This window comes from Cetorhinus maximus, chromosome 11 (genome assembly GCF_964194155.1).
Source record: "Cetorhinus maximus chromosome 11, sCetMax3.hap1.1, whole genome shotgun sequence".
In the NCBI taxonomy this organism is placed as follows: Eukaryota; Metazoa; Chordata; class Chondrichthyes; order Lamniformes; family Cetorhinidae; genus Cetorhinus; species Cetorhinus maximus.
In genome coordinates, this window is record NC_135889.1 from 122,237,967 (window position 1) to 122,252,786 (window position 14,820).

The window sequence follows — 14,820 nt, forward strand, 5'->3', positions numbered from 1 at the left end:
GTTAAGTATACAGGAGCTGACACTAAGATGGTGGCGTATTAACAATGGTGCTGGCCTGGTAATCTAGACGCCCAGGTTAATGTTGTGGGGACTTGGGGTCAAATCCTACTAGAGCAGCTGCTGTAACTCAAATTCAATTAATAAGATCTGGCATAATCTCAGCAATGATGACCATGAAGCTATCAATTGTTGTAAAAACCCATCTAGTTCACCAATGCCCTTTAGGGAAGGAAATCTGCCGTCCTTACCTGGTCTGGCCTACATGTGACTCCAGACCCACAGCAATGTGGTTGACTCTTAACTGCCCTCTGAAATAACCCAGCAAGTCTCTCAAGGCAATTGGGGATGGGCAACAAACATTGGCCTCCCCAACAATAGCTGTATCCAATGAAAGAATAAAGAAAACAGGCAACACAGCACCAGAAGGAGAGAATCATGGTACAATTTTAAACTTGTTATGGACAAAGAAATAGACAAGTTGCAAAAATAGGTTTTGGATTGGGGGAGAGCGGATTTTAGTAAAATAAGGCAGGATCTGGCCAAGGTAGACTGGGAACAGCTACTTGTGGGGAAATCTACAGAGGAACAGTGGGGGGTGTTCAAAAAGGAAATGGGGAGGGTACAGGTTCAACATGTTCCCTCTAGGGTGATAGGAAGGAGTAACAAGCCCAGAGATCCATGGATGGCCAGAGATATTCAGGTTACGATGAGAAGGAAAAGAGAGGCTTTTAGCAGGTACAAGGGAAGCAAATCAGCGGAGGCTTTAGTGGAGTACAGAAAGTGCAGGGTGGAGCTTAAGAAAGCAATTAGGAGAGCAAAGAGGGGATATGAGAAAGCTCTGACTGGTAACAGTAGGGAAAATCCCAAGATATTCTATAAGTATATCAATGGGAAGAGGATAACCAGGGAAAGAGTGGGGCCCATAAGGGACCAAGGGGGCAATCTATGGGTAGAGCCAGAGGACATCGGTAGAGTGTTGAACGAATACTTCACATCCATCTTCACCCAAGAGAATGAGGATGAAGGTATGGAACTCGGGGAGAGAGACTGCGAGGTTTCTGAGCAAATTGATATAGGGAATGGTAAGGTATTGGAGGTGCTGACAGGCTTTAAAGTGGACAAATCTCCAGGTCTGGATGATTTGTGTCCCAGACTGCTGAGGGAGGCAAGGGAGGAGATCGCAGGGGCTCTGACCCAAATTTTGAATTCCTCTCTGGCCACGGAGGAGGTGCCAGAGGACTGGAGAACAGCTAATGTGGTTCCGCTATTTAAGAAGGGTTGTAGAGATAAGCCAGGGAACTATGGACCAGTGAGTCTCACGTCAGTGGTTAGGAAACTATTGGAGAAAATTCTGAAGGAGAGAATCTATCTCCACTTGGAGAGGCAAGGTTTGATCAGGGATCAGCATGGCTTTGTCAGAGGGAGGTCATGCCTAACACATTTAATTGAATTTTTTGAGGAGGTGGCCAGGTGTGTAGATGAGGGTAGTGCAGTTGATGTAGTTCATATGGATTTCAGCAAAGCCTTTGACAAGGTCCCACATGGGAGACTTTTAAAGAAGACAAATGCACATGGGATACAGGGTAATTTGATAAGGTGGATTCAAAATTGGCTCAGTTGTAGGAGACAGAGGATGATGACAGAAGGATGCTTTAGTGACTGGAAGCCAGTATCCATTGGCGTACCACAGGGATCTTTGCTGGGTCCCCTATTATTTGTCATTTATATAAACGACATAGATGACTCTGTGGGGGGTAGGATTTGTAAGTTTGCGGATGACACAAAGATTGGCCGGGTGGTTAACAGTGAGGTTGAGTGTCTTGAGCTACAGGAAGATATAGATGGGATGGTCAAATGGGCAGATAAGTGGCAGATGGAATTTAACCCTGAAAAGTGTGAGGTGATACACTTTGGAAGGAGTAATTTGACAAGGAAGTATTCAATGAACGGCATGACACTAGGAAGTTCTGAGGAACAAAGGGACCTTGGCGTGTGTGTCGATAGATCCCTGAAGGCAGAGATGCACGTTAGTGGGGTGGTGAAAAAGGCATATGTGACACTTGCCTTTATCAACCGAGGCATAGATTACAAAAGTAGGGAGATCATGTTGGAGATGTATAGAACCTTGGTGAGGCCACAGCTGGAGTACTGTGTGCACTTATGGTCGCCACATTATAGGAAGGATGTGATTGCACTGGAGGGGGTGCAGAGGAGATTCACCAGGATGTTGCCTGGGATGAAACATTTAAGTTATGAAGAGAGACTGGATAGTCTTGGGTTGTTTTCATTGGAGCAGAGAAGATTGAGGGGTGACCTGATCGAGGTGTACAAGATTATGAGCGGCATGGACAGGGTGGATAGGGAGCAGCTGTTCCCCTTAGTTGAAGGGTCAGTCACAAGGGGGCATAAGTTCAAGGTGAGGGGCAGGAGGTTTAGGGGGATGTGAGGAAAAACTTTTTTACCCAGAGGGTGGTGATGGTTTGGAATGCGCTGCCTGGGAGGATGGTGGAGGCGGGTTGCCTCACATCCTTTAAAAAGTACCTGGATGAGCACTTGGCACATCATAACATTCAAGGCTATGGGCCAAGTGCTGGTAAATGGGATTAGGTAGGTAGGTCAGGTGTTTCTCACGTGTCGGTGCAGACTCGATGGGCCGATGGGCCTCTTCTGCCCTGTGTGATTCTGTGATTCTGTGGTTCCCTCTCATCCTTTGTGTGCTACACGTATAGAAGATCTGAAACTGAGAAATGTATGGGCTGTGCAATATGTGATTGGGGAGACTGTCACAGAGCTGACTATAACTGTTCCTCTCTCTCCCCAGTCCCATCTGCGAGGATTCACACCCATCTGAGTGATTTGATAGTGAGCCAGGACACCGATGCGGAGTTTACCATCGAGCTGTCCACCTCAGTCCTAGGAACCTGGCACATGAGAGGACGGCAGCTCCATGATGATGAAAGGTTCAAGATTGAACATTCGAGGTCACGTCACTCACTGCTGATCAGAGGGGTCAAAGTGGAAGAGAACGAGTCAGAGATAACATTTGTTGCCCATGGGGTGCGAGACTCCGCCATTTTGTTTGTCAAAGGTAAGAACAGCGTTTCCCTTAAGAACTATGACCAGTTGGTGTGCCAGGCAACAGGAGGCCATTCAGCCCATTGAGCCTGTTACACAGGAACAGGAGGAGGCCATTCAGCCCCTCTAGTCTGTTACACAGGAACAGGAGGAGGCCATTCAGTCCATTGAGCCTGTTACACAGGCAACAGGAGGAGGCCATTCAGCCCCTTCAGTCTGTTACACAGGAACAGGAGGAGGCCATTCAGCCCCTTGAGTCTGTTACACAGGAACAAGAGGAGGCCATTCAGCCCCTTGAGACTATTATGCAGGAGCAGGAGTTTTCTATTTTATAGTTTTCAAATCCCTCTATATCCTTGCCCCTCCTTATCTCTGTAATCTGCTCCAGCCCCACAACCCCACAAACTCTCTGCACTCCTCCAACTCTGGCCTCTTGCTCAACTCCAATTTCCTTCACTCCACCACTGGAATTCCCTCCCTAAATCCCTCTGTCACTCTACTTCTCTCTCCTCCATAAGACCCTCCTTAAAATGGTGAGTTTAGTCACCCGAGATGGCAGCACAGTGGTAATATCATAGAACTAGTAATCTGGAGACCCAGGCTAATGATCTTAGGACATAGATTCAAATCCTACCATGGCACTAGTGGAATTTAAATTCAATTAATAAATGTAGAATATAAAGCTAGTCTCAGTAATAGTGATCATGAAACTATCACTGATTGTTGTAAAAACCCATCTGGTTCACTAATGCCCCATTAGGGAAGGAAATCTGCTGTCCTTACCTGGTTTGGCCTATGTGTGACTCTAGACCTTAGCAATACATGGAACCCTATATTTAGGGTTCCTGTCAAAACAGCTTTGGCATGGTTTCACCACAGGTAAGGCGCTGTACAAATGCAAGTTGTTACTGTAAGGACACAATTCAGTTCAATCATAGTTGATCTGCACATCAACCTTTTCTCCATATCACTCAATACTCGTAACTAGCACAAATGAGTTGGTCACAGAGGCCCCTCTGGGGCTGAACAGCCCTATCCTGACTTGGAAATATATCAGCCGCTCCTTCACTGTCGCTGGGTCAAAATCCTGGAACTCCCTCCCTAACAGCACTGTGGATGTACTTACACCACATGGACTGCAGCGGCTCAAGAAGGCAGCTCACCACCACCCTCTCAAGGGCAATTAGGGATGGGCAATAAAATGCTGGCCCAGCCAGCGACGCTCACATCCCATGAAAGAATAATTTAAAGAAAGGAATCAGCTAGAGATTCAAAATCTGCGGATTGATCCTTGAGTATTTCTTTTATCTGTTTCACTTCCAATCCTTCGTCAGAAGAATTCAAAACACATTTTGAAAATATTCTCAAACATAAATACAGTGGATTAGCACCCAACACTGATACAACAACCCGAGTCAGCCTTTAGCTGCAGTGACCCCACTCACCATCCTGACTTGGGAATATATCGGCCGTTCCTTCACTGTCGCTGGGTCAAAATCCTGGAACTCCCTCCCTAACAGCACTGTGGGTGTACCCACACCACATGGACTGCAGCGGTTCAAGAAGGCAGCTCACCACCACCTTCTCAAAGGCAACTAGGGATGGGCAACAAATGCTGGCCCAACCAGCGAAGCCCACATCCTGTGAATGAATAAAAAAAGAAGCTAAATGCTGCTGCTTCACCTTTGAACTTGGCTGCCCTCTAACCTTAATTAAGATTAACTTGAATTATTGGGTTCATTAGTTACAGCTTTACCTTTCTCTTTGATCAGTTGCATTAGCAACGTGTGCGATGGGTGCAAAATTCTGCTGCCTGTGTCCTAACTCGCACCAAGTCCCTTTCCTCTATCACCCCTGTGCTCACTGACCTACACTGTCCCCACCTCCCGCTCACTAACCCTTCAATTTTAAAATTCTCATCCATATTTTCAAATCCCTGACCCCCCACCCCCGTCTCTGTAATCTCCTCCAGCGTCTGGAGGTAACGAAGGTGAAGTTACAGTGGTGGAAATAGTGATGGTGCGAACATGAGGCTGAAACAGGATGGGGATCAGTGACATCGGAATTCCTCCGGATCTCTGCTCTACTAATTCTGGATCCTTGAGCATCTCCCATTTTACTCACTTCACTGTTGGCAGCTGAGCTTCAGCTACCTGGGCCCTAAGCGCTGGAACTCCTTCTATAAACATCTCCATCCCTTTCTTTCCTCTGCTAAGATGGTCCTTAAGGTATGGGTGAGGGTTTGTGGCCAGGTTTCTGGCTGTCTAACCTCCTTATTTGGTTCAGTGTCTTAATTTTGCTTTGTTCCTCTGGAGCGCTTTGGGATGTTTTCTTATGTTAAAGGTGCTGTATAAATGTAAGTTGTTGTTGTTTAGCTGTCCCAGTGAGAATCACAATGAGCCCCGGAATGGATCGAGTCCAGCAGGTCACCGCCTCAGAGTCGATTGTCCTTTGTTGTGAGTTGTCAAGGTCGAATGTCCAGGTTCGCTGGTGTAAAGATGGCGAAGAACTCATCCCGAGTGACCGTCTCACTATCCAATCACTGGGCCAGGTTCGGAAGCTCATCGTCCAGTCTGCCCAGCCTTCAGATTCCGGTCAGTATGCCTGCGATGCAGCCGATGATGTCATCGTGTTCAGTGTTAAGGTTTCAGGTAAGTCCTATAGCCAAACTGGTGATTGTTTGTAAGGCTGTTGAAGGTTAAGGGGAGATTTAATAGAGGCGTTCAAAATCATGAAGGGTTTTGAGAGAGGAAATAAAGAGAGAATGTTTCCCCCTGTATCCCTGTGACCACCCCCCAACCCCGTCCTGACTCCAGCCCCACAACCCTCCGAGATCTCTACCCTCCTCTAATTCTGAATTCTTGTGCATCCCCGATTTTAATCGCTCCACCATTGGCGGCCGTGCCTTCAGCTGCCTGGGCCCCAAGCTCAGGAATTCCCTCCCTAAACCTCTTCACCTCTGTCTCACCCTTTAAGATTCTCCTTAAAACCGACCTGTTTGACCAAAAGTTTCGTCCTGATATCTCATTTTGTGACAGGCTGAGAAATTTTGTTGGAATACGCTCCCCCAACTACACTAAAGACGTTGTATAATTACAAGTTGTTTTGTTTTTTAATACATTCATTCATTTTGAGTGTTGCTGGCTGGGCCAGCATTTATTGCCCATCCCTAGTTGCCCTTGAGAAGGTGGTGGTGAGCTGCCTTCTTGAACCACTGCAGTCCATGTGGTGTAGGTACACCCACAGTGCTGTTAGGGAGGGAGTTCCAGGATTTTGACCCAGCGACAGTGAAGGAACGGCGATATATTTCCAAGTCAGGATGGTGAGTGACTTGGAGGGGAACTTCCAGGTGGTGGTGTTCCCATGTATCTGCTGCCCTCGTCCTTCTAGATGGTAGTGGTCATGGGTTTGGAAGGTGCTGCTTAAGGAGCCTTGGTGAATTCCTGCAGTGCATCTTGTAGATGGTACACACTGCTGCTACTGTGCGTCAGTGGTGGAGGGAGTGAGTGTTTGTGGATGCGGTGCCAATCAAGTGGGCTGCTTTGTCCTGGATGGTGTCAAGCTTCGTGAGTGTTGTTGGAGCTGCACTCATCCAGGCAAGTGGGGAGTATTCCACCACACTCCTGACTTGTGCCTTGTAGATGGTGGACAGGCTTTTGGAAGTCAGGAGGTGAGTTACTCGTCACAGGATTCCTAGCCTCTGACCTGCTCTTGTAGCCACAGTATTTATATGGCTCGTCCAGTTCAGTTTCTGGTCAATGGTAACCCCCAGGATGTTGATAGTGGGAGATTCAGCGATGGTGAATGTGATTGAATATCAAGGGGTGATGGTTAGATTTTCCCTTGTTGGAGGTGGTCATTGCCTGGCACTTGTGTAGTGCAAATGTTACTGTTACTGTTGTGTGCTGAAATATTAGAGCTGAATATTAGGTTGCTCCGGACAACAGCCCTCTCACCTCTGAGTCAGGAGGCTGACGGTCTGAGGCCCACTGAAGGCAGTTAAGCACATAATCTTCAGTTGATCCTTCGATCTCGTACTGAGGGAGTGCTGATTCATTCAGAGAGATTATATTGGAACTATATAAAACATTAGTTAGATCACAACTTGAGTACTGTGTGCAGTTCTGGTCACCTCATCACAGAAAGGATGTGATTGCATTAGGGAAGGTACAGAGGAGATTTACAAAGTTGCTTTTTTAAATACATTTGTTCATGGGATGTGGACATCACCAGATCAGCCAGCATTTATTGCCCATCACCCTTGCTCAGAGGGCAATTAAAAGTCAACCACATTGCTGTGGGTCTGGAGTCACATGTAGGCCAGAAAGGGTAAAGACGGCAGATTTCCTTCCCTGTAGGACATTAGTGAACCAGATGGATTTTTATGACAATCGACAATGGTTTTGTGGTCATCAGCCGACTTTTAAACCCAGGTTTTTATTGGATTCAAATTCCACTGTCTGCTAGGGACAATACCACTACACCACTGCCTCTCCATAGGGCTGGAAATTTGCTGTTATGAGGAAAGACTGGATAGGCTGGGGTTGTTCTCCCTGGAACAGAGGAGGCTGAGGGGAGACTTGATTGAAATGAACAAAATTGTGAGGGGCCTGGATAGAGTGGATAGGAAGGGCCTATATACCATAGCAGAGAGGTCAGTGACTAGGGGGCATAGATTTAAAGTGATCGGTAGAAAGATTAGAGGGGAGATGTGGAAAATGTTTTCACTCAGAGGGTTGTGGGGGTCTGGAACTCACTGCCTGAAAGGGTAGTAGAGGCAGAAACCCCCAACTCATTTAAAAGGTGTCTGGATATGCACCTCAAGTGCTGTAACCTGCAGGGCCACGGACTAAATGCTAGAAAGTGGGATGAGGCTGAGTGACTCCTTTCCTGGACAGGGCAGACACGATGGGCCAAATGGCCTCCTCCTGTGCTGTAAACCTGCTATGATTCTATTGGAGGTGATGTTTTGTAGATGGAGGTGTTAGAGCTGAGGCCATCCAATGGCTCCGGATGGTGTTGGCGACCCCCCTGTCACAGGTTGAAGGAAACGACGACTTCTCCCAGAGCTTGTCCAACATTCCTGCTGCAAGCAACCAACCGGAACCAACCTCATTCACCTCCTCGCTGCCGATGGGATCCTGTGGGAAAAGCTGGCACGCGCCTGCATATGAATCACCTGGAAATGAGCGATTTCTAGTCTGTTCTAGTTTACAGTTAGTAAACTCTGACAACCAAAGCGAAAGATCAGATGAACTTCCTCGGAGACAATGAAACTAGACAGATTCCATGTTCCTGACCGTGTTCCTGGAATATCCCCGAAAATATTCCCAGCCGAGAAGCAAGAGGGAAGAGTTTTGTACACGCAAAAAGCCAAAGAGAGAACTTACATCTATATAGCACCTTTCACAACCTCGGGGCACCACAAAGTACTTGACAGCCAATTTGCGCACAGCAAGCTCCCACAAGCAGCAACGGGATAATGACCAGGTTGTCTGCTTTTCGTGATGTGAGTTGAAGGGTGAATAATGGTTCAGGGCACTGGGGACAACTCCCCTGCCCTTCTTCAAAATAGTGTCTGTGGGATGTTCTACATCCACCTGTGAGCGTGAACATCTCATCTGAAAGACGGCACCTCCGACTGTGCCGCGCTCCCTCTGTACTGGTGCCCCCGGAAAAAAGTTTGAACCTCGTGCTGTAGTGGGACTCGAACCCATGACCTTTCAACTCAAGGATTGTCTAATATGTTACCTGGGATAGACCAGAGGGCCGTGTGATCAAACCAGGCGACAGTGCCTTGTTCCAAAAGACGTGAAGGGGTCGAGGGACCGAGGGAAGAGGCAACGGCATTGGGGTTGATTGAGGTCAAATGGCGCAAGCTGGTTGTAAAAATGCTTACGTTCCTATGTAACCCGATATACAGTGCAGTAATGGGCCCTGAATAGCAACTTAATCAGAGTCTGGCTTTACACAGCAGCTATCTCTGTTGGCAGCTGTTCACTGCACTTGTAATGTCATTTATAACACTTCACACAAGAATTTATGGTTTCTCTAACTTATTTGTCCCCTCTAGTTGATGTTGTAGCCTCTGGCATTTCTAACATACCAGCTGTCTCTGAATCCTTCTGAATGGGTCACAAGTATTGAAGAATTTAGTTTTGCCCATAATCTCCTGTCGTAGGACAAGGCCTTGGAGAGGGTGCGGAGGTGATTTACTAGAAAGGGACCAGGGACGAGGGATTCCAGTTAATGTGGAGAGACTGGAGAAGCTGGGGTTGTTTTCCTTGGAGCAGAAAAGGTTAAGAGGAGATTTAATAAAGGTTTTCAAAATCATGAGGGGTTTTGATAAAGTAAATAAAGAGAATCTGGCAGGAGGGTGAGAAATCACGGGGACACAGGTTTCAGATAATCGGGAAAGGAACCAGCGGCAATGAAGATGATTTATTTTTTTACGCAGTGAGTTGTTGTGATCTGGAAGGCGCTGCCTGAAAGGGCGGTGGAAGCAGATTCAACAGGAACTTTCAAAAGGAAATTGCTTGATGGGGTTAAATTTGCAGGGCTGTGGGGAAAGAGCAGGGGGAGTGGGACTAATTGGATAGCTCTCTCAAAAAGGGCCAGCACAGACATGATTAGTTGAATGGCCTTGTTCTGCGTTGTTAGCTTCGAGGTTTCTAAGGCTGAAGATCGTGCCTGGGCTGTTCCATATCTCAGTTCCCTGGTTTCCTCCCTTCCTCTGAGGATGTTGACCTGTGAAGGTCTTGAGTCCACACGTACCAGTGCCCTCCTGGTATCTCACCCAATTTGCCAAACTTCATGTGTGAACTTACACACTGCTGCCTGTACCCTAACCTGCACCAGGTCCCATTTACCTGCTGTGCTAACTGACCGACACACTCGGTTTGGCAACAACTTGATCTTCAAATTCTCATCCTTACTTTGAAATCACCTCCACAGCTTTTCCCCTCCCTATTTTTGTATTTTATATACCTCGGAGCTAAACCAAGATGACACACTAGCTTATATGCATGTAACAAGAATTGATTCATAGTGCTTTAAAATATTTGCTCCATACTCACAGCTCTTTTGGCTCCAGCAACTTCAACAGTTTGTTCACTTTTCTCTGAGTCCACACCCAGGCTTAATCAATCAAATACATTAAGCCTCAATAGTAAACAGACTCACATAATCAAAAACAGAACAATTGAACAATTGAACACTACACCTATCTCTGCACCCCCCTCCAGTGAGAGGGGGAGTAATGTCAGTAACTGAAGGAGTGAGGGGGAGAGACAGCATTAATTGAGGTAGTGAAAGGGAGAGACAGATTAACTGAGGGAGTGAGGGGAAGTAACGGAACTAACTGAGGGAGTGAGAAAGGGAGCATTAACTGAGGGAGTGATAGCATTAACAGATGGATTGAGAGGGAGTAACAGAATTAACTGAGGGAATGAGAAGGGGAGTGACAGCATTAACCGGGGGAGTAAGAGGGAGAGATAGCATTAACTGAGAAAGTGAGGGGGAGAGGCAACCTTAACTGAGGGAGTGAGAGGGGAGTGACAGCATTAACTGAGGGAGTGAGAGGGAATAACAGCATGAACTGAGGGAGTGACAGCATCAACTGCACATTGCGCTATGCCTCAGTTTGGCTTCACCACAGTGTTTACGTCATAACTCTGCCTTTTTCAGAATCTCCAGTGAGAATAGTGAACAGTGCGGACGATACGAAGATGGAATATCTCACTGCTGAGCGTATTGCCCTGACCTGCGAGCTCTCCCGCTCCAACGCCGAGGTGAAATGGTACAAGGACGGATTGGAGGTTGAGGAAAGTGGGAATATCACAATGGAGTCACACGGAGTCCACAGGAGCCTGATTATTCAGAAGGCCGGAACGGAAGATTCCGGAGAATACGTCTGCGATGCTGGAGACGATTCCATTTTTTATGACATCACAGTGAAAGGTTAGACACCACATTAAATATCAGGAACTGTCCTCTCCTCCCACCCCCGGCCCCCCCAACTCCGCTCTGCAAAAACTGGCGTTGGTCCAAAGAAACTCAGGGGTTGGTTGTGAAGTGTTTTGGGGTAATTTGAGAATGAGATTAGATGCAGTGTATCAGCTGTGACACAGTTAGTATCACCCTTGCCTCTGAATCACGATGTTGTGGGCCCAAGTCCCACTCCAGTGCTTGAGTATAAACATCAAGCTGACACTCCAGTGCAGTGCTGAGGGAGTGCTGCACTGTCAGAGGCGCTGCTTCTGATGCGAAGTTAAACCCAATGCCCCACCTGCCTGCTCGGGTGGGTGTAAAAGATCCAGTGGCAACTATATCGATGAGGAACAGGGGAGTTCTCCCCCGTGTCCTGGCCAATATTTATCCCTCAATCAACATCACAAAAACAGATTATCTGCTCATTATCACGTTGTTATTTGTGGGATCTTGCTGTGCGCAAAATGGCTGCTGCATTTTCTACGTTACAACATTGACTGCTCTTCAAAAAAAATGTACTTTGTTGGCTGTAAAGAGCTTTGAGACATCTGGTGGTTGTGAAGTGCAATTCTTTCATTTTTCCTTTTTGGTAAAGTGCAAACCTTTCTAGACCTTTCTGAGGTCAGTATGGAATCCATCCCAATTCTTCCCAGAATGGCAAGGGTCTGTCACACAGTAAACATGACTCAACTAAACTATTTAAGCCTTGATTCCGAGAAAGTGTTGTCAGCTCTGAAGGTCATGAGTTCCGGATCCACTCCAGAGATTTCAGCACCATATCCAGGCTGACACTCCCAGCGCAGCACTGAGGGAGTGCTGCACTGTCAGAGGTGCCATGGTTTGGATGACACATTAACCCGAGGCCCTACCTGCCGTCTCAGGTGGACGTACGTTTGAGCATTGCTTCAAAGAGGAGCAGGGAAGTTCTCCCCAGTGTCCTGGCGCCAAGCTTTAACCCTCAACCAGCACCACCAAAAACAGATAACCTGACCCTTATCACATTGCTGTTTGTGGGATCTTCCTGTGCAAAAGTTGGTTGCTCTGTTTCCTACATTACCAAAGTGACTACACTTCAAAAAGCAAGGCATTGGTTGTAAAGTGTTTGGATGTCCTGAGGTGAAGAAAGGCGCTATGGAAATCCTCTTGAGAGAAGGGGCAAGGGCATTAAGGGCTTCAGAACCAAGACAGCCAAATGGAAATCTAATCAAATGGCACAACAGGCTTCGGGGCTGAATGGCCTCCTCCTGTTCCTATGTAACAGGATCAAGGGGCTGAATGGCCTCCTCCTGTTCCTATGTAACAGGATCCAGGGGCTGAATGGCCTCCTCCTGTTCCTATGTAACAGGATCCAGGGGCTGAATGGCCTCCTGTTGCTTTGTAACACACGAGGGGCTGAATGGCCTCGTCCTGCTCCTAACTCCTTTCTCCCTTTTATCCCTAGAACCCCCGACGACATTAAGAGTCATTGAGGATGGTCTTCAGGGTGAGTACCTGAGCTGTGAGCCAGTTGTGCTGAGCTGTGAGACTTCCCGAGCGGACACTGTGGTGAAATGGTACAAGGATGGTCAAGAACTGGAGGAGAGCCAGGGCGTTAAACTGGAGGCTGAGGGGGGCCTCAGGAGGCTGGTGATCCCCGGAGCCTCCGGGAGTGACAGTGGAAAGTACATCTGCAAGGCAGTGGACAGCTCTGTGTCCTTCAACGTCATTGTGTCAGGTGAGAGCGCTGAAGAGGGGCAGCTGGAGGCTCCCAGCCAGAAACACGACACAACGTCACACCCTGAGGGATAGTTTTTCAAAGGTGTATGATGGTGGGGGCAGAGGAGGGAGGAGGGAAAGAGAGAAAACCTTTCATCTCCCAATGCTTGGTCAGGCACTGCCAGCGGGAGTTTTAGGTAGAATCTGATCTTTGTTTTAAATCTTCCAGTTATTGTGTATAATTTTTTTTCTCTATTCCTTTCTATTTCTCAATGTCTCCCTCCCTTTCTCCCACTCTTTATCTCTCTCCTTGTGCCTTTCCTCCCTCCCTCCCTCTGACATGGACTCGATGGGCTGAATGGCCTCTTTGTGTGCCATAATGACCCTGACTCTCTTTTACTCTCCCCCATTTCATAATCTTTCTCTCTTCCTCTTTTTCTACTTCTCCTTCTGTTCCTCTCATTCTTTTTCTTTCTCTCCTCTCTTTTACTTTCTTCCTCTACTCTTCACCTCACCCTCTCTTTCTCCGTCACTCTCTCAATTTCTCCCCTGCCCTCTCTTTCTCCTTCTTTCTCATCTCTCTTTTTCTCTCTTCCTCCACTCTATACCTCGCCCTCTCTCTCTCCTTCACTCTCTCAATTTCTCTCCCTCCCTCTCTTTCTCCTTCTTTCTTGCCTCTTTTTCTCTCTTCCTTTACTCTCTTCCTCTCCCTCTCACTCTCTCCATCACTCTTTCTACCACCCTCTCCTCTCATTCTCTCTCTCACTCTTTCCTTCTCTCACTGTGTTGGATCCAGAGCCTCCGGTGAAAATCGTCAACAGTTCCCCTCTGGCGTTGAGCGTGCTGACCGGTGGTAAGATTGCCCTCTCGTGTGAGCTCTCACGGTCCGAGGCGGAGGTGAGATGGTACAAGGATGGGGTGGAGGTGGAGAGGAGTGAGAGGGCCATGATGGAGGTGGACAGAGAGTGCAGGAGGCTGACTGTCTGCTCAGCTACGCTGGAGGACCAAGGGACGTACGTGTGTGATGCTGTCGACGACTCGGCCAAGTTTGAAGTGACCGTCTCCGGTGAGTCCTCGGTCAAGGTGTACTTGTCCCATTGACATCATTCTCCCTGGGATCCCACTGCTCACGTTCAGAGCTACAACAGGAGAGAGAGAGAAAGACCACACAATTTCAGGGATGAGTTATCACATTCCCAGGCGTTACATCTTGTTACAGGAGAAAAACGTCTTGAAAATGAGAAAACCAGTCATTTCCTGATGGATTTCCTCATGTGGGGAAACAGGCAATTAACCTTTAATTAACCCCTCGATAAGAACTGAATAAATAGGAGCAGGGGTAGGCCATTCAGCCCATCATCCTGCTCTGCCATTCAGTATGATCATGGCTAATCCTCTACCTTAAACCAACTTTCCCACCCGATCCCAATTCCCCTAATTCCCTTAGTGTCCAAAGATCTACCAATCTCAGTTTTGAATACACTCAATGACTGACCATCCATAACCCTCTGGGGCAGAGAATTCGCAAGATTCACAACTGTCCGAGTGAAGAAATCCCTCCTCATCCCAGTGCTAAATGGCTGACTCCTTATCCTGAAACTGTGACCCCATGCTCTAGAATCTTCATTCACGTTAACAGTAATAGGGCCAGTGACCTTAAAGGAACAGGACAGCAGAATTAATACATCGTGTGTCACATGTACACGAGAATGTTCCTGTCTGTTTAACACCATGTCACTAATTTACGTGGAGTAGTGTGACAGGATCATTATTACTGTAACACAAACTATAGTGATAACGCTGTGCGGAGGGATTGTTCAGGACGCTCTGTGTAGAGACATCGGAAATGAGTCACAGGGATTTCCTCTGCTCAATTTTCAACAAAATTATCATTCCTCCTTTATCTTCTCCATTGTAATTGTAACTCTCACTCTTTTACTCTCTCTCATTCGCCCTCCCTTTCTTTCCTGACTTTTCTCTCACTCCCTGTTTCTGTTTCTCTCTATCCTTTGGTATTTATATTGTTTCTTCTCTCCGGTTCTGTTCTCACTCCATCTCTTT

At 47.3% G+C, this 14,820-nt stretch overlaps 1 protein-coding gene across 3 annotated transcripts in view; it reads left to right on the plus strand.

The window, feature by feature from the left end:
* Positions 1–14,820, plus strand: part of obsl1a (obscurin like cytoskeletal adaptor 1a) — a 99,249-nt gene that overhangs the window by 23,390 nt on the left and 61,039 nt on the right. For 2 of the 3 annotated variants that reach the window (XM_078552676.1, XM_078552677.1), the window contains exons 6-10: positions 2,822–3,088; positions 5,451–5,726; positions 10,762–11,034; positions 12,506–12,778; positions 13,556–13,825. In XM_078552676.1, the coding sequence (XP_078408802.1) occupies positions 2,822–3,088; positions 5,451–5,726; positions 10,762–11,034; positions 12,506–12,778; positions 13,556–13,825 (1,359 nt within the window). The remainder of the gene's footprint in view (positions 1–2,821; positions 3,089–5,450; positions 5,727–10,761; positions 11,035–12,505; positions 12,779–13,555; positions 13,826–14,820) is intronic. The other variant, XM_078552678.1, reaches the window with a different exon arrangement.